Source organism: Heloderma suspectum, chromosome 2 (assembly GCF_057233095.1).
Source record: "Heloderma suspectum isolate Gila_16-S chromosome 2, 16-S_ref, whole genome shotgun sequence".
Classification (NCBI taxonomy): domain Eukaryota; kingdom Metazoa; phylum Chordata; class Lepidosauria; order Squamata; family Helodermatidae; genus Heloderma; species Heloderma suspectum.
Window position 1 is genome coordinate 404723541 of NC_139459.1, and position 27810 is coordinate 404751350.

At 52.8% G+C, this 27810-nt stretch overlaps 2 protein-coding genes across 7 annotated transcripts; one reads left to right on the forward strand and one right to left on the reverse strand.

Annotated features, from left to right (window-relative positions):
• The first annotated feature begins 110 nt into the window (after positions 1 to 110).
• RGL2 (ral guanine nucleotide dissociation stimulator like 2) lies at positions 111 to 23860 on the forward strand. Of its 5 annotated transcripts, XM_084831893.1 has the most exons (18): positions 111 to 742; positions 1342 to 1489; positions 2842 to 2937; positions 3043 to 3263; positions 3786 to 3845; positions 5332 to 5617; positions 6749 to 6964; positions 7075 to 7178; positions 8082 to 8166; positions 9480 to 9557; positions 9732 to 9806; positions 12215 to 12247; positions 12378 to 12499; positions 12588 to 12680; positions 12879 to 12987; positions 15943 to 16188; positions 16653 to 16767; positions 17740 to 23860. In XM_084831893.1, the coding sequence occupies exons 2-18, from the start codon at positions 1373 to 1375 to the stop codon at positions 17943 to 17945; spliced, it is 2262 nt and encodes a 753-aa protein (XP_084688019.1). In that variant the 5' UTR covers positions 111 to 742; positions 1342 to 1372; the 3' UTR covers positions 17946 to 23860. The 5 variants fall into 5 exon arrangements, with proteins under 5 accessions (XP_084688019.1, XP_084688016.1, XP_084688017.1 ...); XM_084831890.1 differs by having other exon boundaries at positions 2842 to 3263; XM_084831894.1 differs by lacking the exons at positions 111 to 742; positions 1342 to 1489 and adding an exon at positions 1621 to 2703.
• PFDN6 (prefoldin subunit 6) lies at positions 20802 to 27810 on the reverse strand. 2 transcript variants are annotated; one of them, XM_084831951.1, is made up of 5 exons: positions 27785 to 27810; positions 25675 to 25776; positions 24371 to 24441; positions 24093 to 24217; positions 20802 to 21049 (listed from the first exon to the last, which is right to left on the reverse strand). In XM_084831951.1, exons 2-5 carry the CDS (start codon positions 25736 to 25738, stop codon positions 20929 to 20931), a joined length of 381 nt encoding a protein of 126 aa, XP_084688077.1. In that variant the 5' UTR covers positions 25739 to 25776; positions 27785 to 27810; the 3' UTR covers positions 20802 to 20928. The 2 variants fall into 2 exon arrangements, with proteins under 2 accessions (XP_084688077.1, XP_084688078.1); XM_084831952.1 differs by having other exon boundaries at positions 25675 to 27810.

Consider the following 27810-nt stretch of genomic DNA (forward strand, 5'->3'; position numbering starts at 1 on the left):
GACTTATTTGGCAGCTTGGCATCGCTCCAGCCTCACGGAACGGGGCTGTCTTGTGCCTGTCCGGCTGCAGGCTGGAGGGATGCCTTTTGACGCATCAGAATCCGCTCCACGTTTTCCTTTTCTCTCTGTTCTTGACCCTGGCTCTTTCCAGCTCCAGCTCCGGTTTTTGCACAACTCCCTTGAGTCAGATCCTGCTGGGTCCCAAGGCTTAACCGTTGACCCCATTTGCACTAACTTCCTTGTGGTTATGCAATCTCTGTGTTTTGAAGGTGCAACTGCCTGATCCACTTCGACCTCTGTGCTGATGCCAGGTTTTCTGCCTGCTTCCTGACTCCATTCCTGATGCCTGGCTGTGGATCCAGTTCCAGATCTTCCAGCAGCATTCCTGGATAACTCCAGTTCCGTGGTTTGGGCTTCCCTGGTCTGCTTTGTTATGGGCCCCTCTCCCAGGATCCAGCACCAATCCCAGGGTGGAATCCAGTCCCTGGCTTTTGGCCCCAGTTTCCTGGCTCCGTTCCTGGGTTGTTCTGTTCCAGGTTTCCCATTCCGTTTGTTCCTGGCTCTGTTCCCAGCCTGCTCCACTTCCGGACTTTCCATCCTGCCCACTCCTTTGGCACCAGCCCAGGGGCTGCCTGGGTGAAGCCTTGGTGCCCGGCGGGCAGTCAAGGCGCTTGCTGGGTCTCTGCACCACGGCCTCTCCTGCCCTCCCGTCTCCCCCATGGTGCCCCTTCCAAGCATCCAGGTGAGACCCGGCGGGGGCACCAGGAAAAGGGAGGGGGTAGACATAAATGAGAGGGCAGGGCAAAGAAAGTAACATTTTGCACTGTATTCTTTTAGCTTTTATGGGTTTATGCTATATTTTAATCTTTTAGTTTTTGTAATGTGCCCAGAGAATATCTATTATTGGGAGGGGGGGGCAGATTACAAATATAACAAATATATAAATTGGGGGGCCAAACGAGGTGGTGGTGACTTCTAGATGGTGAGTCTCTCTGGAGTGGAGAAAGTGAGGCAGTCATAGGGGGCAGTTTGGGGGATGGCTGGAAAGGGGGAAAGTTGGCATGAGTTTGTATGAAGCAGGTTTTAGGGGTTCTCAGAGGGGTGAAGGCCTTTTGGAAGGATGCCCATGGGTGTGGGATGCAGAGGTTTGGAGCGAACGCTGGGCTGCGTGGCCGTTGCAACAGGCATGTTAAGCATGTATCTGCGTTAGTTTGGGATGAATTGAGGGGGGGCCTAGAGTGCCGGGGGGCAACAGGATGGGAGACAGCCCCCCAACCCTTCTCTCCCCCCAACCCTTCTCTCCCCCCAACCCTTCTCTCCCCCCAACCCTTCTCTCCCCAGCTTCTATAGGAAGTAAGAGGAGGGGGGCCGGATGCTGGCCCGCTCTCTGCGCCACCTGCTGGAAGGGGGAGACGACACAGGGGTGACGCTCAGCGCCTTCCGGACCCTGACCCCCGACTCGGAGCGTAGCCCCCCGACTCCTGAACAGGTGAGCGGCAGCGGAAAAGGCGTGTGCCAGTGGGAGGGCCATGCAGAGTTGCCACTGGGTGCGCGCGCGTGTTCCCACGCCTTGCCTACTGCTTGTGGCTGCTGGCGTGTTCCCACAACGTCCTGCTGAGTAGCATCTCAGTCTGTGCACCTGGAGGTGTGGCTGCCCCTGGCAGGTGTGGCTGCCCCTGGCAGGTGTGGCTGCCCCTGGCAGGTGTGGCTGCCCCTGGCAGGTGTGTTTCCCAGCTGGCTGCCTCGCTGTGCTGGGTGGCGAGAGGTGGCGGGCCCAGCTCTGTCTGTGTGTGCTCGTACGGTTGCCTCGTCCTCCAGCCGTGCATGCCAGAGGCTGCACTGCACAGCCAGAGGCTGCACTGCATAGCGGGGTGCGTGTGAGCAAGGCCCGGCCACATCTCCCTCTCCAGTTGCGCCGTAGGCTAGGGAGAGTGCGTAGTGGCCTGCCTTCGTTTACTGACTGTGTAGTCGTGGTGTCAGGACGACAGCTCTCCCGGCACTGGAGGTGCTGCCCTTCGGCCTGCCTGCCCTGGCACTGTCACCTGTCACCCGCCCCGTTCTGGGCCAAGTGCTCCCTCGGGCCTCCCATGTGGCGGCGTGGCCTTTGCGCAACGGAGCCCTGCGTGGCTGCCGTGGACAGGTGTGCGGGTGTCTGCCTGCCTGTGTGCAGAGACGGTTGTGCCCTCAGTAACAGATACACCATCTTGAGCTGATGGACACACACACACACACACACACACACACCCTGGGATCCGGTTGGGCCAGTCTTTGGGGAAGTCCTGCAGGGTGGGGAAGGGGCAGGGCAGAATCTAGTGAAGCGGAAGGAGAGCAAGGAAGAGGCAGAGAAAGAGGCACCGAAAAGAAAAACAAGATAAGACACGAGAATTGGAGGGGAGGGAGGGGGGACACATAGGCTGAGCCCCCCAATCTTGGCCTCGTCTGCCGCGTTCTTCAGACTCCTGCCCTCCCCAAATTTGGCTTCCACACCTGTCTGCCCCCAGGGAGGGGCAGAAGGAGGTCCATGCACTGCTTCACGGGTGCAAAGGGTGCTCTGCGAAGGAAGGGGGGGGCTCTGCAGGGAGCGGTCGGTGGGTGGCCGCCCCCATGAAGGTGTTCCTCCGCTTGGGGGGCTGCCTGGAGCCGGGGGGGTCTGCAGACAGGGTGCTGCTCACGCGGACCCGTTGGTACTGCCTGCCCGTTAAGGTAAGCCTCTTGACATTGGGGGGGGGGGGCGGGGGAGCACAGGAGGAAGGGGAAGGGGGCCAAAAGGGGAACGTGGCCGTGCTGGGGGAGGAATTCTCCACGGGCTGAAACGTCTCCCCCGTGCCCCCCTCAACTCAGGCCCCGGTGACTGTGTGGGAAGAGGCGGAGGAGGGCGCCATCTACACCGTGAGCTCTCGCGCAGCAGGGGGCGCCAGAGGCAGCGTGGACTCCGGGGTAAGTCGAGCCACGCCTGTCTGGGAGCGTGGGTGTGAGAGAAGCGTCTCCGCAGCCCCAGTCTGTCTTCTCTCCACCTCTCGCTCTCCCTTTCTCCATCCTCAGGGCAAGGAGGAGGCCGTTTCAGGCCACCCGGCTGTGGAGTCGGTGGTGTCTGGTTCCCCCGCCGGTCAGTCACGGGCCCTGAAGGCTGGATCGCTGCCCCGGCTCGTCCAGCACCTGCTGGAGGCCCCCGCGCTCGGGGATACCTGCTACGTGCCCGCCTTCCTGGCAACCTATCGGACCTTCGCCGCAGCCCACGTGGTCCTGGGGCTTCTGCTGGACAGGTTTGCAGCTGGCGCCAGTTCTTCTGGGAAAATGCCGTTGTTGCATGACAGGCAGGAGTTCAGCAGGTGTGGTGTAGGAGTTAGAATGCTGGACTGGGGAGTCCCAGGCTCACTCAGCCCCACTCAGCCCCACTCAGCCCCAGAGCTCACCTGGGCCCAGTCACAAACTCTTCGCTTAACCTACCTCACAGGGCTGTTGTGAGGATAAAGTGGGGACAGGGAGAGCCATGTGCCCCACCCTAAGCGCTCTGGAGTAAGGGCAGGGTTAAAAAGAGGGTGGTGGTGGTTGAATTCATTTTTTAATTTTTTAACACACGTGAGCACGCCCTCTTTCTGCATCTCTATGCAAGGGACAAAGCTTCACCTGAGGAACTGCTGCCTGTTATGCGGCTGGCGGAGGCCCCACCAGAAATGGGGGTGCCCCTGAGGGGATCGGTGTCAGGGTGAGGGAGGAAGGATGATGTTGCTGTCCTCATTTTTAAATTGGCTCCCTGTATTTATTTTCTCCCCCACCCTCCCCAGGCTACAGGCAGTGGCCGGGCCGGGCTTGGACATCTCCCCAGAAACTCCAGTGCTGCAGAGGTGAGTGGGCCTCCCCTGGCCGAAAGCCATTTTCTGAGTGAACGATTTCTGCCTAGAAGTTGCACTCGCTCCTGGAAATCCAGTCCCTTTCCTCCAGGGTGTGTGTGTGTGTGTGAAGGGCTGGAAATGGTTGTGAACTACTTAAGGTTTAACGCACTCTTTACATGTTCAGAAGCACAGTCATTCCAAGCCTTATGTTCTGGGCCTGAGCCCTGGCTTAGATTTCAGCCTTGTTTCTTAACGTTCTCACCCACCTCTCCCCTACACCGTTCTTCGCTCTGGCCATTGGGCAACCCCCTTCTGGGGCTGGGGGTAGCGGGATGTAAGCTTGCATGATGAGAGCGTGATGAGAGAGTTTCTCAGAGGAGCAGGGGAGCCTAGAAGCCTCCCTAGTAGTTTCTGGTCTGGTATTGGCAGGTTGTCCCATCTGGCTGTCCACCGTTGACGACAGAGTGCTGGGGGAGACAGACCTTTTGGTCAAGTCCAGCTGACGGGATCTTCTCATGTTCCTAACGGGAAGGGGCGTGGAGATGATGTCCTTGGGGTATGGCTCAGCGGACAGGCGATGCTGATGCTTTGACTCTTCGCCTTGTTCCGGTCTGAGATCTCCTCCTGGGTCAGATTAGCAGCTGGGCCCATGGTGGGTCAGGAGGGTGACAAGGCACATGGGCTTGGTTGTTCACAGGAGTCACCGGAGCCTTTCGACTCTGCTGGCCCCCACCTCTGCCACACCTGCTCTGTGCCTCTGCTGGGGTCTGGAATGATCCGTGGAGTGGGGGTCCTTCATGGACACGGGTTGCGTCCTGCATCACAGCAGGGTGTTGCTGAGACTTCGGCTTGCCCAGTTGTTCAGGGGACTGTTCTTGGAGTGGAGGGGAAGGCACTCTGGACATGCTCAGAAACTCTGTAACCTAAAGGACATTTTTAATGCAGCCCTCCCCAACCTTGTGTCCTCCAGATGTGTTGGGCTACAACTCTTATCATCCCCAGCCCTGCTGGCTAGGGGTGATGGAAGTTGTAGCTCAACACATCTGGAGGGTGCCAGGTAGGGGGAAAGCTGTTGTAAGAGCCCTGGTGCTGGATCAGGCCAAAGTCCTATCAAGTCTAGCACCCAACAGTGGCCAACAAAATGCTCATAAAAGGAAGCCTGCAAGCAAGAAAGCCCAGTCCCGTAATACTAGAACTGAAGATCCGAATGAAACTGGTTTGGCAGGAGACTCAGGGGAGACAAAAGGAAGTCCTCCTTCACACGACACATAGTTAACTTACGGAACTCCCTGCCACAGGATATCTTGAGGGCCAGGGCCTGAGATGACTTTAAAAGAGGGTTAGAGAAATGGAGAAGCAGGTAGCTCAGGGGCATCTGTGGGAAATGGGATATGCTGGGCTAGGTGGACCTCCGGCTCTGCCTTTATCCTGACATGAGAGGGAGAAGGGCATCTGCAGTCCAGCATTCATGGATCCTCACTTCCCCCACCTTCCACAGAGCCCTAGGATCGTTGCTGTGCTCCTGGCTGGATGGGTACCCCGAGGACTTCGTGGGCCTGGGGCCCGGCCTCTGCGGGCAGCTGCTGGGCTGGCTGCGCTGGGCCCTCGGGGACGGCTCCGCGCCTGAGAAGACCCTCCTTGCCGCCTCAAGGGGGAGCACCCCGATGACCAAGGGGGAGCCAGAGGAAGACGCGGGCGTCACAGATGATGGGGACCCAGACCCCCACTACATCCTGGGCCTCCAGGCGGAGGACGTGGCCGCCCACCTCACCGCACAGGATGCAGTGAGTGTTGTGGGGCTGGGTGTCTGTGGCAGGGCCCTTGCTTTGCGTCCTGAAGGTCCCGGGTCCAGCCCCCGGCATTTCCAAGTGCGGCTGGGAAAGATCTCTGCCTGGAACCCTGGCCAGCTGCTGGTCAGTGCAGGCAATAAGGAGCTGGACGGATGAAGCTTATATGCCTAAACTAGCTGGCCTGCTGCTTCTCTGCGGAGTGCTCAGCGTGTAGGACACTTTCCCCTCCCTCCCTCCCTCCCTCCCTCCCACCCACTTTTCTGGTTCTTCTGCCGCCAGCTAAAAAACCTCTTGTTCCAGCAAGCCTTTGGCTGATTGGTTTGATTTTCTTTTTATTGTTGTTATGCTCCCTCCAGGAAAAGGCTCTTTTGATGTGCCGCTGTTGTGTATTTTATGTTTTAATGCTGCTGTCGTAACAGTGCTTTTAATGTTGTGGGCTGTTTGAAACGCCTCTGATGCGAGCTGCCATAAGCGCTCTGTCTGGAGAATAGACCGATGGGATGTTTGAAAGAATAATAAGAAATAAATAAGTACATAAATTTTTTTAAAGCGGAAGATGGGTGCCTCTGGAACTGCCTAGCCTCGGGCCATGTTCGGCATATGTGGGATTACAAAACACCACCAGATCTGGTTATGGGTAGTGCACGTGCATGCGTGCGTGTGCGTGCGTGTGCAGCTGTCTGTGGTTAAGTCAATCAATTGCTAAACCTCTATAAATTGCACAAATCAACCCATGTGAATTAGATTATTCTATCTTGCAAGTTTTATTTTTCATGGGGGTGGTGGAAGGGGGGAGCTGCGGGAGGTGCTGAAGCCGTCCCCCCAACTGCAGGAAATCCCACTTCACCCTCCTCTTTCCTGCTCCTTGCATTGCCCATATCCTTTCAAGCGTAGCTTTCTAACCTTGGGGGCTAGAACCTTAGAACAGCTGGTTTGCTTTTTTAAAATGAAAGCTAAGTTTCTTGGGATGTTTGGTGGAAGAAACACAGGCTAGGATTTCATATTGGTGTTCGTCAGTCTGCTGAATATTCAGTTCTTGTGGGGTGGGGCAGGGAGACAAGTGTGAGCTCTGTGGGTCTCTCTGGTCCCCTCTCCTTCATCCTCTCCATTCCACCCCCACCACAGGAGCTCTTCCTGCGCCTGGTCCCCCACGAGTGCCTAGGCTCACTGTGGTCCCAACGTGACAAAAAGGGCCACGAAGGTGCCTGCCCCTCTGTCCGGGCCACAGTGGCCCAGTTCAACCTCGTGGCCAAGGCGGTCGTCTCCTCCTGCCTGGGGGACACGGGCCTGCGAGCCGCACAGCGGGCCCGGCTCCTGGAGAAGTGGATCCGAGTGGCAGAGGTGAGGCTCCCGGCTCCCCGTTTCCTGGCTCCCCATTTCCTGGCTCCCTGGAGCGTCTTCCCCAAACAGAATTCAAGGCATCTTCTCTCCTTTCCTCCCTTTCAATCCAGGAATGCCTCTGCCTCCGGAACTTCTCGTCACTCTACGCCGTGGTCTCCGCACTGCACTCCACCCCTTTGCACCGGCTCAAGAGGACCTGGGAAGAGACGTCCAGGTTGGGGCAGGAGGGCAGAGTACAGCAACCACCACCACTACCTAGGCTCCCCTATCCATTAACCCAGGGGTGGGGAACTTCAGGCCCAGGGGCCAAATCTGGCCCTTCGGGATTCCCCAGAATGCCACGCCCCTCCCCCTGGCTCCTCCCCCTTGCCTCAAGCTGCCAGTCCTTTGGAGTTTCCCTGGCTTTTGCATGGATTTTCCCCTATTCTAAAAGGTTGAAATGCCTCTCCTAAGGCTGAATTACTGGCAGGAAGAGGTTCAAGCTAAAATAGGCTGGGGTTGGGGGGGCGGGGTATTTTTGGCTCTACCCTCTTTGCCGTAAGGCCCGCCCACCACTGGAATGTGGCCCCCAAAAGCTTCTCTGAAATTGAATTTGGTCTGCGGGCTGAAGGAGGTTCGTCACCCCTGCTTTAAGCCATCCCTCACTCCCCTGCCCCACACAATGTCCCCATCTCTCAGGGCCATAATAAGGGCCGCCAGCTTTGTGGCAGGGGGACTCATCAGGGACTGAAGAATTAAAAGCGGTCCCCATTCTCTGCAATCGACTGGCAAAGGCCATGGTGCCAGTAACCCAGGCCTCTCCTGTCCTTGTGCAAGTGTTAAGCAATGCGTCAGAGATACCCTCAGCTCCAGAGAGCCCCATGGAGACGTTGCAGGGACATCTGCGTGCCCCAAGGTCTTCCCAAGACCCCATGACACCCCCGCCTCATATAGAGTCCCCAAAGTCCTCAGACAGGACTGTTGCACTTAACTTTTCTAGAAGGTTTGGGTATCCCTTCTCTTTCTCTCCCTTAAATGGAGGTGGGTCGGTGCTGGGGGGAGGGGGGCTCCTTTAGGATTGAATTTCTGTGAGTGTTGTTGCCCTACACAGTTTCTCTCCCTGTCCCCCCACCCCCAGGGAGTCTCTCCGCTGCTACGAGGAGCTCAGCGCTATCTGCTCAGAGGAGGACAACTACAGCCAAAGCCGACGCCTTCTCTTTCAGGTGGGAGACCACGGCACCTTACCCCCCCACACACCACACACATCCTCCTTCTCTGCTGCCCTTCTGCTCTGTGTGTGTGTGCACGCACGCGCAGGTTCCCTCCAGACTGTGAGCTGGGGAGGGGCTTTGTGTTTTCTGTGCACACGCACAAACACATATGAAATCACAGCATCTGATGCAAGGAATTCCATTACGGGAAGGAATTCTGGGGAAATAAGCCAATAATTCTCCTTTTGTTGTTGCAACATGGATTCTACAGATTTGGGGGTTCTGAAATCATTTGGGATTTCTTTGGCAAGGGAAGTGGGGCATGGTGGAGAGAGAACAAAGCAGGGACAGAGTGACATAAAGATTCTTCTAGGGGGCTTTTCTTTGTAATCCATCATGATGTCTAGAAACTTTGTTGTTGTTTTTAAAGTTGTTGTTTTTAACCCCTCCTGAAATTCTCTGGATTCTGATTTTGTGAAGCCTATTTCCTGAGCCACCCTAACCTACTATACCTGTTCAACGGCTGAATGTGTGTACTCTGGGCTTAAAAGGAAAGAAAGTGCGGGGGAAGGAAGCTCCAGAATGCTACATGGAGAAAAGCTGTGATCAGTAAAATTATACTCATGCCATGTTGTGCATCCGAGCCAATTTTTCACTCCCATATTTATTCATTATAGTCATTTCTAATCCCACCCTTCCCTGGATACAAATCCTTCCAAGTTGGCTCATGACAAAACATAAAACAGTAACACGTTCAACTGAATATCACATCTTCAAACATTAAAACACAGCAGGGAAAACCACGTGGAATGCAAGCATGTGTGCTGAAGAGGGCTGTGTTGAACTGGTCTTTGTTCTTGAGTGGTTTAACCGCCCTTACATTGCACCACTCCAAAATCTGGACGTTGCGGAGTTCTGTCCTCTTTTTTGTTTTGTTTTGAGGGTGGGTGCTTTTCCACGATGACCAGCACAATCCTATGCCTGTTTACTCAGAAATAAGTCCCACTGGGTTCAACGGGGAGTAAATTGCATTGAACAGTGGGATTTTCTTATGAGTAAGGCACAGACGTACGTTCAAGGAAGGCACAGAAGTACGTCGGTGCCTTAGAACCGCTACGGCACAATCTCTTGTTGTATCTGAACATTTCTTGTGACCTGCATTTACATTTAGGTGCTGTTCTATCGGAGGTGAGTTCAAGCCCTGTTATAACTGCCTGGCCTTACCCGCTAGTGCCGAATAGTCCCCGAGGGGACAGTGGTGGCTGTTCTGAACCCATTCTTCCTCTCTCCCTTCCTGTCTCCCATTCCCCCTCCACCCCCAACAGGAAGGTTCCCCTCGAGGGGCTGGCGCTGACCCCATCCAGCGGAGACAGCAGCGGAGAGCACTGGAGCAACGCCCAATGGTGACTGGCTGCAACTGAATCCTGGATTTGGGAACTGGGCATGGGGTCATGGGAGGAAGAAGAGGGTGGATTAAAGGTGGGCCAGGGAGGGTGCTAGGGCACTTGGCTGAGCTCCCCTTCCCAGCCTAACTGTCTCCTCCTGATCTCTCCCTCGCTGTCTCTGTCTCCCCACAGGGCGTGGTCCCATACCTGGGCACTTTCCTGAAGGACTTGGTGATGCTGGACGCAGCCACACGGAACCGGCTGCAGGTGAGTGTGAGAGGCACGTAGCAGGCGCACTCACCTGGAGCCTCGTCCAGTTTCCCTACCTGGGATAGGCGCTGTGTGCTTGTGTGTGTATGTATTGGTATTGATATGCCAAAAAATTGGATAGCTGGTCTGCATATTAAGAACTGTACGAGCGGCGTCTGGATTCAGTCTGGTGAGACAGATTTTTATGTATTAGTGAGAAATATATTACTTTGTAAATACTGTACAGAGCGGCCCAAAAGTAGGTATACAGTTGTTTAGAATGTTGATGGGAGGGGGAGAGAATGTGTGAGTAGAAGATGTGTGGGTGGATTCAGAATGACAGTTGGGAAGAGTGAGTGACAGGGAGTGACAGTTAAGTCAGTTAAGTGTAGAGAGTGAGGGGAGTGAGGCCCTTAAGTAGGTATACAGTTGTTTAGAATGTTGATGGGAGGGAGAGAGAATGTGTGAGTAGAAGATGTGTGGGTGGATTCAGAATGACAGTTGGGAAGAGTGAGTGACAGGGAGTGACAGTTAAATCAGTTAAGTGTAGAGAGTGAGGGAAGTGAGGTCCTTAAGTAGGTATGCAGTTGTTTAGTTATTATTTTTTTTTTTTTTACTGATATTGTGAATGATGGCAGCGAATTTGAGTCAAGAACAAAGGAAGTGGATTCTAAAGCAGTACTGGAAGACTGAACATTCTCTCCCCCTCCCATCAACATTCTAAACAACTGTATACCTACTTTTGGGCTACCCTGTATATTAATGGATTAGTTTTTTAAAAGAGTTAATTTTTTATTTGATTTAAGCCACTGAGGAAGGCCACACAGGCCGACACGCGTTTGGCTTTGTTTTGAGCTCAACGAGTATTTTCTTCTGTTCACCAATTCCATGAGCATCCAGCAAGGAGTGATATGAACTACTAACCCATCATTCTCATCTTATGGACTATATATTGATTTTTTTCATTCCTATGTAGCCTGTGCTGGCTCTATGAGAACCTGTTGCATTGTATTGTACAGACTTTGATTTTTGTGTTGTGCTTTTTAAATAATTGGGGATTCTACCCATAGTTTAAATAAATGTTGTGCTCAATATTTTATTACATTACTTTGAAGTTGTGGAAATACTGGCTTATCTTTGACTTTTTTGGTTGTTGTATATATTACACAACAGCACCGGTGGAATGTTGATTTATTTTATTTTAATTATTTGCATTCTGCCTTAATTTTATCTCCAAGACAGTTTACAGAATAAAGCAGCAAAGCAATAATACAGCCACAATTTAAACACTGTCAAAGATCATGGAGTCATAGAGTTGGAAGGAGCTATTTAGGCCATCGAGTCCAACACCCATTGATTTTTGAAACAATGCATCCACGTAAAATATGTAAGAGCCAGCACAAAAATTACTCACAAAAACCTTGAGGATAGGTGGGAATATTTTCAAAGCCCACCTAAAAGCGGGAATTGAGGAGGGTTGATGTAGCAGCTCTCTGGGAAAGGGAGTGCTACAGCTGTGGGGAGAGGGCCCCGTCGTTGGTGCCCACCAATGGGCGTAGCTATTTTGTCTCCTTGGTTTGCTTTCTTACTAACTGATTTTGGAAGACCTTGTGGACTCCCCGGATGGGAAGGCCATCCAATAAGCCTTGGGTGTAGGCTTATTGGTAGCTAAAGGGGGATACTTTTAGCTGACAAAGCCCTAACGGAATCTGGCCCTGCCTCCTTCCTGCTGCTGTGTTACATCTCTTAGAGATCTGCTCTTCTGAATTCTCGCACCCGTCAGGGCGCTGAGCTGCATGACGAGGATGTGTAGAGAGCTGTTCCTGTACATTTCATGACGGCTTCTGCAGGTGTCTGCAATGCGGAGAGCACAGCTACCTGGTGTTGGCCCTAAAAAGCCCTGCACGCTTTCCTAGTTCGCTCTTGCACCTCAAACCGAGCGCTACACCCCTGTTCTTTGTGCGTGGATTGAGGCTCCTTGCTTTTCACAGCTGCGTAACGTGCAGCAGTTCAGCAGGCGAAGCATCTCTCCGCCAGCATGCAGTGGCAGTGATGGGAAAAGTTTCTGTTGCGGGAGAAGGCTGTTAGAGGCGCAGTGTTGTTTTGTCTGCAAAAAAAGTTGGCGACCTTGAAGCTTCACTGCTAAAGGCAGCCAGCTTCGTAGATGCACAGAATTCTTCTTCAGACAGAAAGTCATTTTGGGTGATTTAGAGTTCCTCCCAGCATTTGTATTTAAGGCTTTCAATTATTTCATTGAATAAGTAATTGGTCCTTGCCCGGGGAGGCGGGGGGGTAGGAGAGGTGTGTTTTTTTTGTGTTGGTTTCTTTTTGTGGGCTTCTTTTTGTCTGTCTTTGTATTGGTTTTGAAGAAAACCGTACATTTCTGGACTAATTGCATCCCTCCGCCACACCGTCTTTCTTTGCAGAACGGATACATTAATTTCGAGAAGCACCGCAAGGTAGGTGCGTTAGCAGAAAAGGGAAGGAGGTAGAGAAGTGGGGGGGGGCATGGGTGCCCGCTGCTTTCCTGGTGGCTGGGGGCCTGGGATTATTCACGGCTTTCCGTTCTCTTCCTCCACGCTCCCCCAGGAGTTTGAGATCCTGACCCAGCTGCGCCTCCTGCAGGCCAAGTGCCGCAGCTATGCGCTGCATCGCGACGCCACCCTCCAGCGGTGGCTTAAGCGGCTGCCCCACCTCAGCGAGGTCCAGAGGTGGGTGTTTGCAGAAAACCTAGCGACCTGCGCACAGTGTCACGTTGTATGACACGAAAGGCTCACGCTGCTCCCTCTTCCCACCCAGCTACCGGCTGTCCTGCGCTATCGAGCCACCAGCAGAGGGAGCGACCCCCGCAAAACCCATGAAGCCCACCCTGGTGATCACGCACTGCACAGAGTGAGAGCTGGGAGCAGCTGGGGGGCTGCGGAGGTCTGCAGGGCTCCCCTCCTTAAAGAAACCCAGCCCCGACTCGCTTTGTTTCAGGCACTCAGTAAAAAAAAGGACAACCCCTCTGCAGAAGAAACAGAAAGGGCAGTTGGGGGGGGGACGTGGGGACCCTGTTGATCAGCCCTCCCCATTCTCTTGTTTCTGCAGCCTGCTCACCTCGATTGGGATGAGCACCCTGGTTTCCTGGGATGGACCCAGCTCCCCTCACGCACCACCGGACCTGTTGATGCCTTCATCTGCCTCCTCCCCCTCCCAGGTGACTGAATTGGGGGGAGGGGGATGGGACGGGACGTAAGCTTCTCTGTTTCCAGTCCTGGATCATCCTCCCAGCTGCGTTTCTCAGTGGGGGGCGCAGGATAGTCTGAGAATCTGCCTGTCATCTGCAATCACAGTGTGGGGCGTGACGTGTGGCCAGAACTTGGAGCGTGATGTGCAGCCAGAACTTGGTTGGATTTTTGTTTTTTTCAGCACCGACCAGAGCTCTGCCTGCCCAAACGCCATTGAATCGGATGGCGCTCTTTCATAGTTTGCAGTCGTTTCAACAGGGCTTGTGTAGAAAAGTTCCCAGTGGGCTATTCCATCAAGTATCTAGCTCTCGTGGTGATGAATTCAGAGCAAAGCTGTGGAGGCATCTGTGGGGCTTTCATTAGTCAGGATACAGAAGTTCTCATTCTCTCTTTTTGGCTTCTAAAGTTTGGGGTCCTCAGCCTTGCTCCCTAGGGCCTGACCATCCCTGTTTGCACACACAAAAGGAAAGAAAGAACAGAAGAAACATACCGATTTTCTGAGAAATAAATGGGAAGTAGGAATGTAAATTCTGCATTCTTGAAGACATAGGAGGAAGCCTCTTTTTCTAATAACCATGGACATTTGGGGAATATTTCAAATATTTGGTGCTGTCCTTCTGGGTTTGCATTTGGGTGTGATCTGAATAAGAACACAATGTATATACTCTGAAGTTGGTCTGACTGAGTTCAATGGAGCTTACTTCCAGGTAAGTCGGCAGAGGACAACAGCCTCCGTGACCCAGTCGTACCACTGCAAAAGTAGAAGGTGGGAAGTTGTTATTCTCCAGGGCATTTTCTTGAATTGCCTGCCTTTTCTTATTGCTATCTTCATTTAAAACAAAGAGCAGCATTTCAGTACAGCATTGGCTTATATTAGGCACACAGCAGCAACAGTTACATTCTTGCACCCTTCATTGTGAGCAAACCTATTGCCAGCTGTGCTTCTGTTTCTCTCTCTTTCCATTGCTCCTTACCTTTGGGTTCCAAACAGCAGCAGCCCCCAACTGCAAACTAAAGGTTCCCTCTTCCCAAGCAGAGCTTTTCATTTTTTTTTTGTTCTGACCTTCACATCATTAATAAGAAGCCCCCAGACAGTGTGTTACCGGAATGACACCGCAAGTTGGCATGAACTTTATTCCACTCCCCAGCTGCAAAACTTTGGAAGTGTGGCTCAGAATTTAATCTGGACTTGTCTGAAAGACAATCAAAATCGACCTGAAGCTGCTTCAGACCCTTGGCCCGCCTGGTTAGGGTTCCTTGTTTTGACTGGCAGCAACTCTTCAGGGTCTTGCATAGAGAGCAGGGTGTGGTGGGGTGGGGTCCTGTTTTTAAAACTGGAGATCCTGCCAGGGATTGAAACTGTGCTCTTTTGCATGCCACACAGATACTCTCACACTGAGCTATTTTTTTAATTATTAAATTTATTAATCGCCCATCTGGCTGGTCACCCAGCCACTCTGGGCGATGTACAACATACAATAAAACAGTTTAAAACAATAAAATTCTACAATAATTTTTTTTCTAAAATACTCTAACCCACCCCAAATGCCTGCCTGAACAACCACGTTTTTAATGCATGACGGAAGCTCATTAAAGAGGGGGCATGACGGAGTTCCCTAGGGAGGGAGTTCCACAGAGTGGGGGCCACCACAGAAAAGGCCCTCTCCCTCGTCCCCACCAGTCTAGCTGTCCTGGCTGATGGGACAGAGAGAAGGCCATCCGAGGCTGATCTTGTTAAGTGGCCTGTCTGGTGTTGCTGGAGGCGCTCCTTAAGATAGGCTGGGCCGGAACCATATAGGGTTTTAAAGGTCAAAACCAACACCTTGAATTTGGCCCGGAAAACAACTGGTAACCAGTGCAACTCCTTCAGCACTGGAGTGATGTGATCTTGCCGGCAGCTGCCTTTAATCAGGCGAGCCGCCGCGTTCTGTACCAGCTGCAGTTTCCGAACCGTCTTCAAGGGTAACCCCACGTAGAGCACATTACAGTAGTCTAAATGAGAGGAGACCAGGGCATGTACTACCGATGGGAGCAGATGGTCGGGAAGGAAGGGGCGCAGCAGATGGAGTTGATACAGTGCTGTCCGGCTCACAGCTGACACCTGAGCCTCCATGGACAGCTGGGAGTCCAAAATGACCCCCAGGCTGCGGACCTGGTCTTTCAAGGGTAGCCGTACCCCATTCAACACCAGGTCGACATCCCCCAGCCTCCTCTTGTCTCCCACCAAATGTACCTCAGTCTTGTCAGGGTTGAGCTTCAGCTTATTCCTCCCCATCCAGCCACTCACCATCTCCAGACATTTGGACAGGGATTCTACGGCCAACCTTGGTGAAGATTTGAACGAGAGGTAGAGCTGCGTGTCATCCGCATATTGATGACACCGCACCCCAAACCTCCTGATGATAGCCCCCAGCGGCTTTGCATAGATGTTAAATAGCATCGGGGAGAGGATGGAACCCTGTGGCACCCCACAAGTAAGCGGCCACGGGTCCGAAGCCTCCTCTCCCAGTGCTACCCTCTGGTACCTGCCGGAGAGGAAGGACCGGAACCACCGCAATACGGTGTCTCCAATGCCCGGCCCCTCTAGGCGGTCCAGGAGGATACCGTGGTCAACGGTATCAAAAGCTGCTGAGAGGTCGAGGAGAAGAAGGAAGGAGCATTCACCCCTATTCAGAGCCCTCCTCATACCATCTACTAAGGCGACCAAGGCCCTTTCTGTCCCATGCCCAAGCCTGAAGCCCGACTGAAATGGGTCTAGATAATCAGTTTCTTCCAAGTGTGCCTTCAAGTGAGCTACAACACTTCAATTCCTGCTAACTCTGGAATAGGAGCCACCCACCATTTCCTTTCCTGCATGCTTTTCCCATTGACCCAGCACCCTCCCTGTCCCTCCCTCACTAACCCTCACTTTCCTTCCTCCTTAGCATATGAAGTGGCCCTCGGTCTCGTCACTGGACACGGCTGCACAAAACTCCCCTCCCCCCTCCCCTGGGGGTCTTGCCCCACCTCCTGCCACTGGGGGCACCTTTATCAAGGGACACCGCCGCTCGGCTTCCTGTGGGTCGGCCTATCCCACGGCCCCCAGCCCAGGGAGCTCCTCCGCCTCGGACTGCCGCATCATCCGTGTGAGCATGGCGCTGCAGAACGGCACCCTCTACAAGAGCATCCTGGTGAGTCGGCAGCGCCTGGGTGCCTCTAGGTCTCCAAAGGGGAGGACCTCAGACCCCTTGCCTGGGCTCTTTACCAGGAGATGGGAGCCTAGAGACACCAGGAGCTTGGAAGTGCAAGGGGAAGGGCTGGCTTGAAAGGCACGTTCCAGAATGCCCGTGTCAAGGGGTGCGTTTCAGGGCTGCGACTTTTAATGGGCTAAAAACATAGCTGAGCAAACTTTGGGATAAAGGTACTATTCGTTGTTACTTCCTATGAAGAAAGCTCTGAGTTCCCTGCCCTGAATTAAGGGACAGCTGAAGTGGTCTGGGACACGGTGTGGGCCTCTGGTGTAACCTTCTAGGGAAGGTTTTAGATTTTCTTCATTTATTGCATTTCTGTAACCGCTCAATAGCCAAAGCTGTCTGGGTGGTTCACAGCACAAATGAATGCCTGTTTCTCTGTTATCGTTTGCTGCCATCTGCAGGTTACGAGTCAAGACAAGACTCCTGCCGTGATCGTGAAGGTGTTAGAGAAGCACAACCAGGATCAGGGCCTGACCGCCAATTACGAACTGGTGCAGCTTCTGCCAGAAGGCCGAGGTGGGGCCTTGGGGTGACAGAAAGGGGTTGGCCGGGACTTACAGGGATGGGAGAGCTGTTGATTACCATGGAGAAACCCAAGAGGATGGCCGGCTGCTAGAATGTTGGACCAGGAGTTGGAAGATCCGGGTTCTAGTCCCCTCTCAGCCATGAAACTCACTGGTCACATACTCGCAACAACTCACAGGGTTGTTGTGAGGATAAAATGGAGAGGAAGATTATGTATGCCGCCTTGGGTTCCTTATGGAGGAAAAAAGGGATATAAATGCAATAAATAAATAACGTTCCCTTAGGCACCCTGCAAAACCTCCTCACCCCCACCACTTGACCCATGATGGAATTAAAGCCATTAAATTACACTTGCATTAATTCAGACCATATCCCTAAATTAATTCCGAAGCAGAAACATTTAAGATGGCACTTTGTGTTTCCATGCCTCAAGGCTGCCTTGGGAGATTACGGCTGCCGTCCTCTGCGCACTTACCCAGGAGTGAACCTCGCCAAACTCTGTGGGGCTTATTTGGGAGTAGAGGTGTATAGGATTGTGCAAGACTGTATTATCCTGCTGTGTGTGCACATTGTAATTGGGGCATCTTTCTGGAAAATGGTTCAGTTTCGTAGCAATTTGACCAGTGGCTGTTGCACTGCAAGCAACAATAAAACAATGTTAAAATTATGTGTTTGCAACAGTGGCCATTGATAGCTGTTTTCCTCCCCTCAATTTGTAAAGGATATGTGGTCTTCAAAGGACCTGGATTTGATCCAGTAGCTCAGGTTCTGCAGAGCTTATTGTGATCAACCTGCAGGGGATCTCAGGTCTGGAAAGAGGAATCCTAATAAAGGGAGATTTAGGTCTTAATACTGGGTGTTGGCAGGCCTGCCATCAGGCTTATTTCCTCTTCCAGCAGGAAGGTCTGTGCCAGAATTTCCTCTTGGTCCACCATTGTGATCCCTCATTGCTTCCTTTCACAGAGTTAACCTTACCAGCTACAGCGAATGTGTTTTATGCCATGAACAGCTCAGGCCTGGACTTCATGCTGCGACCCAAACAACCACAGGAGAAGCTGCTCCCGCCACCGCCCTCGCCCAGGATCCCCACACCGCGAGGGGTAGAAATCAGCGCTACTTTCCCGAAGATCAAAGCCACGGGGCGGAAAATTGCCAAGGCCCTCTTCTGAGAAGGGGACGCCTCGACTACTGCTGGGTGCTGCCAGCTGCGTTGGCTTTGTGACTGCACGGGGGACCCTTTTCCAATACACGGAGGGGCCAGGTTGGCTGTTAGGTTTCCTCTGGTAGCAGCCGTTGTGCCCAGAATTGTGGTGCCTGTACGGGCAGAACCGGACGGCTTCTGCTGCCTGTTTCGACACTGAACCAACGCTGGTTTTCCTGAGGCGTCATGGAACTCGATGTACTTAGGATGCGGAACCAGGGAAGGGAATTAGAGCTGCATAGGTGTGCCTGGCGACCCCGTCCCCTGTCATCTTCTCCAGCGCAAGCAAAGGAGCTACGCTGAAGCCACGCCTGTTGTTTCATGCTCCGAAGAATGCTGATTTGTCACGCAGTTCCTGTTGGCGTTGCTGCCGATTTCCTGCTTCTGTGCAGAGCACTTTCTGCTTTCTTGCTGCAGTGGCAGAACGACAGTCTTGAGCTACCCGACTGCATGGCCGTGACGGAGCGCCCGCGCTGTCCTTCAAGAGGCAGGCACGGTTGTTCAGTGTTTCCTTTTTGCACAGAAGGGGAAGCATTAGTCCACAGAGCAGTGGGAAAGTACAGCAGTTACGTTTTCCAACTTTTGTGTGTTAAGCTAACACAAAAACGGTGTTGGAAATGGTGGCTTTTCTCAGGGAGTGTCACCTGTGATACAAACTGCCCCCCGCAAACCTCAGCCACCTCGCCTTCTGGGAAGGGGCGCTCTTATGCACCGTGTGCAACTGGAGCCTCCCTCCGCTTTGTTTCTCAGCACAACATAACACTAATTTTAAAGATATTACTGCACGAGGAAGACGACACTGTGAGTGGGAAAGGGGAAGTCTCTTGCACTCTCCTCCCTCCTTCATAGCCACATCAGCCTTAAGAACATCAAAGCCATGCTGCATCAGACCCTAGCGGTCAACCAGCTGCCCCCTCGGGAAGCCCACAAGCGGGACATGAATGCAATAGCACCTTCCTGCTCATCTTCCCCAGCAACTGCATACTGCCTTTGATACTGGAGATAATCTATATATATATATATCTATATCCATCATGACTAATAGCCACTGCTGGCCTTATGCTACATGTAGCCTCCCTCAAGTGAAATAATTGCAACGGTGACTATGCACTCCTACAGCGCATGGGAGTGCATTTCAGCTGTCTCACAGGGTTGTGTCTTCATTCTTGTGGGTAGATGGCTTGGAGGGTGGGTTTCATCTGAGAGGATCACTTTTCATGTCTAGCATGTGTGCAATCTTCTCTTTTGGAACTTTTGTAATTCCAATTCACTGAGTGACAGAAGTATCAGTCTTTCTCGTACAGGAAATCAACCTTCGCAGTCAGAATTATTTTATATATATATACTAAATGCTTTCATGTCCCAAGCAGCTTACTGTCTAAGACTCTATGGCACTTGTCTTTCATGTAACATGTGGAAGATCCCAATCCTCTTCTCTCCCACTGGGCTCCTGCACATCCCCAACCGATGTCATAGCAAAATGGTTCCAACTTTGCAGATCACCCAACCGCCACCAAAGACACCCCCCTTTTAACATCTGCATGACAGGAAGAAATCCACCATGTGTTGGTGGTGTGGGATAGCTGTACCTGTTGAGTTACTTCTTGCCTCTGTTGCTATTACAGGCACAAGGGACTGGTAGCAACCTTCAGGGGGCTCATACGCAGTTCGGGATCTGCAGCAGGGAGGAGTGCAGGGACCCATGCTCTCTTCTCCCCCTCCCCTCTTCTGAGAACAAAACCACTTTGGAAGAATGTTAAATGTTTGTAAAAGACCTCTAAACGAGGGACATCATCAACCTTTCTATAAAATAAAAGCAAAAGGAAGCTTGGTGGTATGAACAGCTGTGTCCATGTGGGAAGGGTGTCATGTGGTCTTTCTGCAGCCCAGCAGTCAGCTGTCGAACTTGTGCTGTAATAATAAGAGTACCTCTGAGGACTGCCAATCCCAAGCACTTGAGATTGGATCCGGGGCTTCCTTAACAACAGATGGGGCTCCTGCAAAAGGTGGAGCCCAGTCAGCCTTTTGAATCGGTAAAAGGCTGTAGGACGCGTACCTTCTTTGGAGTAAATGGGAGCTCAGCCTAACTTCTGGTTCGGCCTCCCATTTCACCCTTGGCATATGGAAAGAAAAGCAGTCAGTCCAGCCCCCCCTGCCAGCAGCTGGGATTCTTAGCTTTTGGCTGTTCTTTCACCTTCGCATAAGCCATGTTGTACACACCAGAGAGACGCCTTTTCACAGCGAAACAGAGGACTTGCTTCAAGGCAAGGGGAAGCACTTGAAGGCTTCTCAAGTCCAAAGGGGACTCAAGTCTTAAGAAACCACTCAAGGCAGCGGTAAGGTGGTGGGGCCAAGGTGCCCTGCCAACATCTGGCTGATACGGTGGAAGGGGGCCACTTTGGGTTGGGCTGCCAGGACTCCTCCATTTCACCAGTTGGTGGTTCTCATTTCAAGGTGCCCCAGGCCCAGTGTTAACTTCTCCATGTGGCTTCTGTTTACTTATTTGCTACATTTATACCCCACCTTTTCCTCCAAGAAGTCCAAGACAGCTTATGTGGTCTTCCTCCTCCTCTCTATTTTATCCTCACAACAATCCTGTGAGGTAGATTAGGCTGAGCGTCAGTGGCTGGGCCAAAGTCACGCAGCGAGCTTTATGGCCGGGTGGCAACTACAACCCAGATTGCCCGAGGCCCAGTCCGACGCTCCAGTCACCACACCCCACTGGCTCTATCCCACGTTTCAGACTCCAAGAACTCAGTGGCAGGCAGGCATCACAAAGTCATCCATTTTGGAGAGGGCAGAAAGACAGAGAACCAGCAAAAAGGAAGAGAGAATTGACCTTACCTTTATTTCAAACAACCGAGTACTAAGGCCTAAACAGTAACACAGAGGCCCGACTGACCCCTTCCTTTCCCACCCACCACAGTCCTGCTCAGGAATGCCTTGAGGGGTCAGGCCTTGACCGCCACCTTGGCCTGGGCCTTCTGGAACTCCTGCTGCAGCCGCGCCAGCATCTCCCGCTGCTGGTCTGATTTCTTCTCATACTCCTGCATCTGCGCCTCGTATCGCTTGCTGCAAAGACACAGGAGTCAGGGGCTGCCATTGTAACAATGGGGGCCAGAAAGCGCCAGGGTCTTCTGTAGGGGTGTTGGGAGTAACCCCAAGTCTTGCACACTTCCATGGGCAGGAGTACTTGCTCTTTTCTCCCCTGCCACCCCCAGCCATGCAAGAGCCCTTTCCTTGTTGTTGGCCCCCCAGATCTGGTACTCGGAGGCAGACTGCCTCTGAACCTGCAGGTGCCATTTAACATTCCTGGCACCATAAGAGCAGCCCTGCTCCTATGCAGTGATTCACCTCGCCTTGCCTCCTGTTTCCACAATGAACATATGAACCTGCCTCCGCTTCAGCTGCAGTGGAGTCCCTTTCCCTGCAGCGGAGAAGGATACCCTTGGGTGCGACTCTGACTCAAACCATCAGGGGTTGGACTTGAAGGTCTTATAGGCCCTTCCAACTCTACTATGCTATGATTCTATGATTCATTCTCTCCACGAGGCTGTTTCACCTGGATCTGGGTGTAGAATTGCTCCCTGGCTGAGGGGGTCCCGTGACACTGGAAGGGGCCAAGCCTCTTCCCCTGCTAATGCCATCCTGGCTGGATGGGGGCTGCTGGGATTGCTGTCTTGCCGTATTGATTATATGTAAGCCGCTCCAGGAGCTTTTTTGGCTGAGGAGCAGCATAAACATACATTAAGTAAAATAAAACAAATTAATATAAATCGAGCCTACACTGTGGAGGAAGAGTAACACATATCAAACTCCAATGAGCTTTAGATAATAACCTTTTTGAATGCCTCAAAATCACCTAATTTTCTGCGTGGGGAAAATTCCTCCAGCTATTTGAAACCTCTGAACCCTGCTCCATACTGACAGGATATTGTCATCCTGTTAGAAAATAGAGATGAGTCCCCGCACTTAAACTGCTGCCCTAAAGGGACATAAGGAACCAGTCAAGGGCTTGGAATGCTTCTCTTCTTGTTATCTAGGGAACAGAGGAAGAAGCGGCTTCTCCTCCCTGAATCAATTATGTTTTCAAAAGGAGTATAGAAATGGGTAAAAACATATCAACCTCAGTCTTGAAGTCCGATCATATCTGCTGCCAGGTGGCAGACAGAAGAAAGTATAGCGACTAATCTTATAGCTACCATCATAGGCAGAACACTTAGCTAACCCGCCTAAACCTTTCAAAGTTCTGCTGAGGTGCAGATTCTCGGAGTTTTCAACCAAAGGTTTGAAACCCTGGTAGAAGGAAAGGTGACCGTGCCGACTTAGTGGCCAAGGATGAGTTTTATCCACAGCTTTGGAACCAGAACGCCAGGGATCAGTGTAACTACAGCAGACCATCCCCTGAAGGGAACCCTTGCACTCCTCACAGCATCATCAGGCAACTCTTATGTATTAAGTTGTAGTCATCTGAAGGCGCTAACAGGTTCTTCTGCCACGGTGCTTGGAAACTCCCCTCAGGGCCTGGAAGGGAGACGCAGCTCCCTAGCCGAACGGCTCCTCCTGTTTTAGCAGCTTCAGAGAAAAAAGGCAGGAAAGTCCTCCTCCAGGAGGGAGCTCGGCCCTGACACCTCACCAACTCTCCCTTCTTTTTCTGAGGGGGAAGAACTATGAAACTCTCCACAGGGGAAAGGGGGATCTGGAATCCTTTAGTTTCCCTCGCCAGACAGGTCACCCTTTCTCATTTCTGAGGGAGGAGCAGGTGTCTAATAGTCTCCTCAGAAATAAAGTACCAGAACGCCTCGAGTTCCTCACACAGAGAGTTTGCAGCCCTTGCTGTTTCTGAGGGGGAAAAGGTCTGGTATAGTTAACCTCTTAATGTACTGAGGTACAGGCCCCTCAAGATGTACCAACATGGGGGTATCTTGGACCAACTTATTTCCTCACACACACACACTTTGTGGGAACACCATGGGTCAATGTGCCCAAATGAGGACAGGGTGAGGGGAAGGAAGAGATTTCCTGCCTTTTCGCTCCATTGGGCCTGAAACTGGGTCCCTCCTTTCCTTGCTGCAGGGAGGTGGGGAAGAGATTTGGCTTCCCACCTTTGCTTGCGCCGTGCCTCAGGGGTGCCAGGCACCTGTTCCAGCCCCTTCCCCAGGTGCTTGGACATAACCTGGCATGTCCAATAATAAACAAAGTCCAAGGCTTTCCCACTGATGGTGGGGATCATGGTGGAGTGGATCATGGCCTTAAGAGCAGAACCCCCTCAAGCAGACATAAAAGATAAAATCCACACAGAACCATGCGGTGTCCCTTGGGGATATTGCCTGGGCTTGGTCAGGCCCCCTGGAAATAAGGAGGCCATTGCATGGGCCCAAGTGGGGCTTTGCCCCATAGGCACTGGGCCTCTGAGGAAAAGGACCCCTGGGCAATGAGGAGACTGTTGCACCAGTACAGAGGGATCCTTCACCAGGACCCCTAAGGAGCCTAAAGTGAGTGGTTTCATTGCGAACTGCAAGGGTGGGAGAGCCTAACGAAGGGAGTGCTCCAAGCATGAGCCCCATCATCCAAGGATATCCTCCATCTGCTGCAGGAAATGAAGCCCAATATCATCTACACTGGCTGCCAGAATGCTGGCCGAGGCCAGGGATCCCTTTCCCAGCCCTGCTGCCGCCCGAGATTCCTTTTCAAGTGAAGATGGTGGGGACTGAACCAGGGCCTTCTGCATGCAATGCGGGGGCTCTGCTGCCAAGCCACGGCCCCTCCTTTGTGGGCCACGCCAGAGGTCTCCAGGAAGGGCATGAAAGCCCTTGCTCTCTTCCTTCCTGCAGCAACCCTTCGCAGGTAGACTGCCTCTGAATCTGAAGGTTCCATAGAACAGCCTCCCCCAACCTGGTTCCCCTCTAGATGTGTAGGACCGCAACTCCCATCATTCCCAGCCAGCATGGCAGGCTGAATGGCCGTGTCGGCTGGGAATGATGGGAGTTGCAGTCCTACACATCTGGAGGGGAACCAGGTTTGGGGAGGTTGCCACAAAGGAATCTCATCTTCTGGAAGCCATACAAGCGTCTCCTCCATAAATCTGCCTCATTCCGCCCCCCAATGGACTCACATCTCCCCTGTGATGTAGTCCAGCCTTTTCCCGACCGTCGCTTTGGCCTCTTCTGTGTCCTGCTTCACCAGCACGGGCCCAATCAGCTTGTAGACGGAATTAGAGGAATCCAGGAAGTCCAGTTCCTAGAGGGGGTGGACGCAGGGAGAGAGCCGGTCAAGGGCCTTGTGCAGCAGCAGCTGAAGTGGTGGTGGTGGTGGTGGTGGTGGGTGGGTGGGAGGGAGGGAGCCAAGGGAGGTGGGCGTTTCTGGGGGTGGGGGGTCTAGCCAGGCACTCACCTCCTTCACTACGTTGTTCTCCGTCAACTGAGCCTCCAGTTTTTGCCGGGCTGTCATGCATTTGCTGATATCTAGAGATGGATATAAGAAAAGAAATTCCCTCAGTAGGAACCCACCACAGAGAGCTCCCTTGCTGATCACAGGACCTCCGCCTGGTTGTGGGGCAGCTGCTCCTGGCCTTAGCAGCAGCAGCCAGGATGAGCTGTGGCTCCCTCTTGTGAAGGTAGGCCTGGCTAGGCCTTGGAAGTAGTTTGGTTCAGGCGAGGTGCCTGATGGGATAGAGAGAGAGAGAGAGAGAAACCATGAGAAGGTAATTGTAAGTAGCTCATAAGCAAGAAATTCTTATCCACCAAAGTAACTCATCCCTAAAGATAAGAAGGCCGCTGTGTTGATAGGACTGTTGTTGAGTACTAATTGGTTTCTGAGCATGTGTAGTGTGTTTTCTTTGTGCTCCAACTTTCAGTCTGTATAAATGCATCCTGTTTTTTTGAGAGACACAGTTTCGTCTGTCTCACCCATGGCCGTGATGTGCTTTAATAAATTTCTGACTGTTCAACCTAACCTGCCTTGGATATTTCCTTAATACTCCCTTCTTTCTGGTATCATGTTAAATATTTGGAACCTACTCATACTTGCTATTTCATGTATTGCTACTCTGCTTGAGTCCTGGAAATCGAGGGGGATTTAAAAACAGCCAAATAAAATATGCGAAGGCGGTATTCATTTTATTTAAAGTATGTCTATACCACTCTTCAACATTGGGTCCATCAAAATTGGATCCATACAATAATATTTATAATATATTAACAAAGAAATACCTAAATCTAGAGATTGTGGTTTTAATGTTCTATATATTTTAAATTGTTTTATTGTGTGTTGTTTGGTTTTAATTTTTGTGAACCACCCAGAGAGCTTCGGCTATTGAGCGGTACAGAAATGAAATAAATAAATAAATAAATAAATATGCAGCATTAGATGGTGCTGCTTTGGCCTGCTTTTGGCCCTGGGGCTCTCCATATATTCTTACCACTGGGGTTCTCTTTTAAATGACTATAGCCAGTTCTTGATGGAGGTTTTAAAAGTACGTTTCTTTGAAATACCATCTGTACCAGTTTTGAGGTTAGTGTACGGCCTACAAGGCTGAGAGTACATACAAAAAAGAAACTGAGCAAACACCCCCTTTGTGGCAGGGATGGGGGAGGAAGAAGAATACGGCAAGGCTGGAACTGAGAGGGCAAATATAGGGTTACAGGGCAGGGAAGGGGCTTTGAGGTGCTCTCCAAGAAAAGGCTGTATTTAGTTACCTTTCTGCAACTGCTGGTATTTCTCCAGCTCCCCCTGGAGCTTCTTCTGCAGTGCCTCTGCCATTGCTTCACTCGCCCTCTCTCTCCTGGGGTGGTTTTTCTCTGCAGAGAAACAAGGAGGTGATAGAGCTCATGCTTTGCACGCAGAAGTCCACAGGTAGCTCAGCAGTGGAGCACACGCATTGCCTGGAGCAGGTCCAAGATCCAACCCCCAGCATCTCCAATGAAAGGCAACTGACAGAAAACTCTGCCTGAGCCCCGGAGAGCTGCCATCAGTTAAGAGCAGATAGTTCTGGTCCAATTCAGCCTAAGGCATCTTATTAGGCTCACAAAGACTCTCACAGCACCAAAGATGTTGTGGTGCAGTAATTTTCCCACCCTTCCACATCAGTTCACCACCCAAGGGACCCCCACATGACGCAAAACAAAAGATACTGGTGCACATTCAGTTCCTCACTGTCACCCCTCTGCATGAACTAAGAATAATGATGCACCCAATGCCCGCTCTACCCATATTTGCCTGTGACAGGGAAAGAGTGGCTGTATCAGGCAAGCTGCCATTTGAGAAAGCTTCCCAGCTGTTACTGCCCTTCTCATTGAGGAACTGCTACTAAGCAACCCACAAGGGCTCCTCAATACGCCCCCCCCCCAGGGGTTCCCTGAAATCTATTTGGAAAAGTACTGAGATATTGGATAGATGCACAAAGGGTCTGCCTGGGAACTGTGAAGTAAGAACAGGAAAAAATGCTCTTTGAGTTTGTGCGTTCCTGTCCCCCCCGCCCCACACACACACACAAAATTCTCCATTAACCACAGCCCTGCTGGATCAGGTCACGGAAGGTCAGCCTAGTCCAGTATCTTGTTTCCTCCCAGGAAGCCTGGAAGAAGAGTATGAAAACAACAGCCGTGCCCTGCCGTTTCTCCACCCAGCAGCTGGTACTCAGAACTGCCCTTGAACTCCATTCAGCCATCGTGGCAGATGGGTCCTCCTCTCCCACGACTTTGTCTAATCCCATTTTAAAGCCATCTCAGAGCCAGCGGCCATCACCATCATCTGGAAGTGAATCCCACAAACGAATGACACCCTGGGTGTGATCATAGGAATCCGCGTTATACCAGCTCAGACCCTTGAACCATCTAGCTCAGTACTGTCGACACCAGGGGTGCAAAACCGAGGCCTCGTGGGCCAAATGCAGCCCAGCTGGGGTCCCAATCTGGCCTTTTGGGTGTCCGGAAATGGCCTTTCTGCGGCCCCATCGCTGCACCTGCCACCCGTCAGGTGGGTTTTGCCTGTTTGCCCCCCATTCTAAACGGCTGACACGCCTCTCGCAGGGCTTCGCGAATGACAACAAGCTTTAACCTGAAGTAGGGAGGTGTGCTGCCCCTGCCCCTGGAGGCTTTGGCCCCACCCACCCCTGGAAGGGGGCCTCTGAGAGCTCCCCTAAAATGGAATTTGGCCCTCCGACCGAAAGAGGTTCCGCGCTCCCGGCTGGGCTATCGGCAGTACAGGCCCCGAACCCAAGACGCGCTATTTGGGGCGTTTTGCCCTGCCCCATTTCGCCTTTGCCCTGCCCACCACTGGAGCGCAGCCCGCCAAGGGCTTCTCCGAACTGGGTCGGCTCCCGCGGGGCGGGGCGGGGCGGGGCGGGGCGCTGCTCCTCTGGCCGACGTCCTCCGGGATTTCAGGCGGCGGCGGCGGCGGGGCCTTCCCACAGAAGCCCGCCAGCCGAGCCAGGCCGTCCGGCGGGCGGCAGCTCTCCGGGGGCGCGTGGCGGGGCGCCGCACCTGCTCCCCGGGGCTGGAGAGGCGGGCGCGGCGGGGCTGCCGAGCGGGGGCTCAGCCCCCGGGCTGCAGCCCGCCCCGCGAATCACGGCCCCCTCCGTGGGGTCGCCCTGCAGACTCCCAGCGCTGGGGGCCCCCATCCCACAGGGGCCCCACGCCTCCCGGGCTGGGGCGGGGGGAGGCCCCCTCCCCGCCAGCCCGCCCGCTCCAGCTCCCCAAGCCACGCGCCCCCTTCGCCAGCTGGGGCTGGGCTCGATGGCCTTGTGGGCCCCTTCCACCCCCACCATTCCACGCCGCCCCGCTCCCCGCCTTGCCCGCCGCCCCTCACCGGAAGCAGGGCCTCACTTCCGCCCC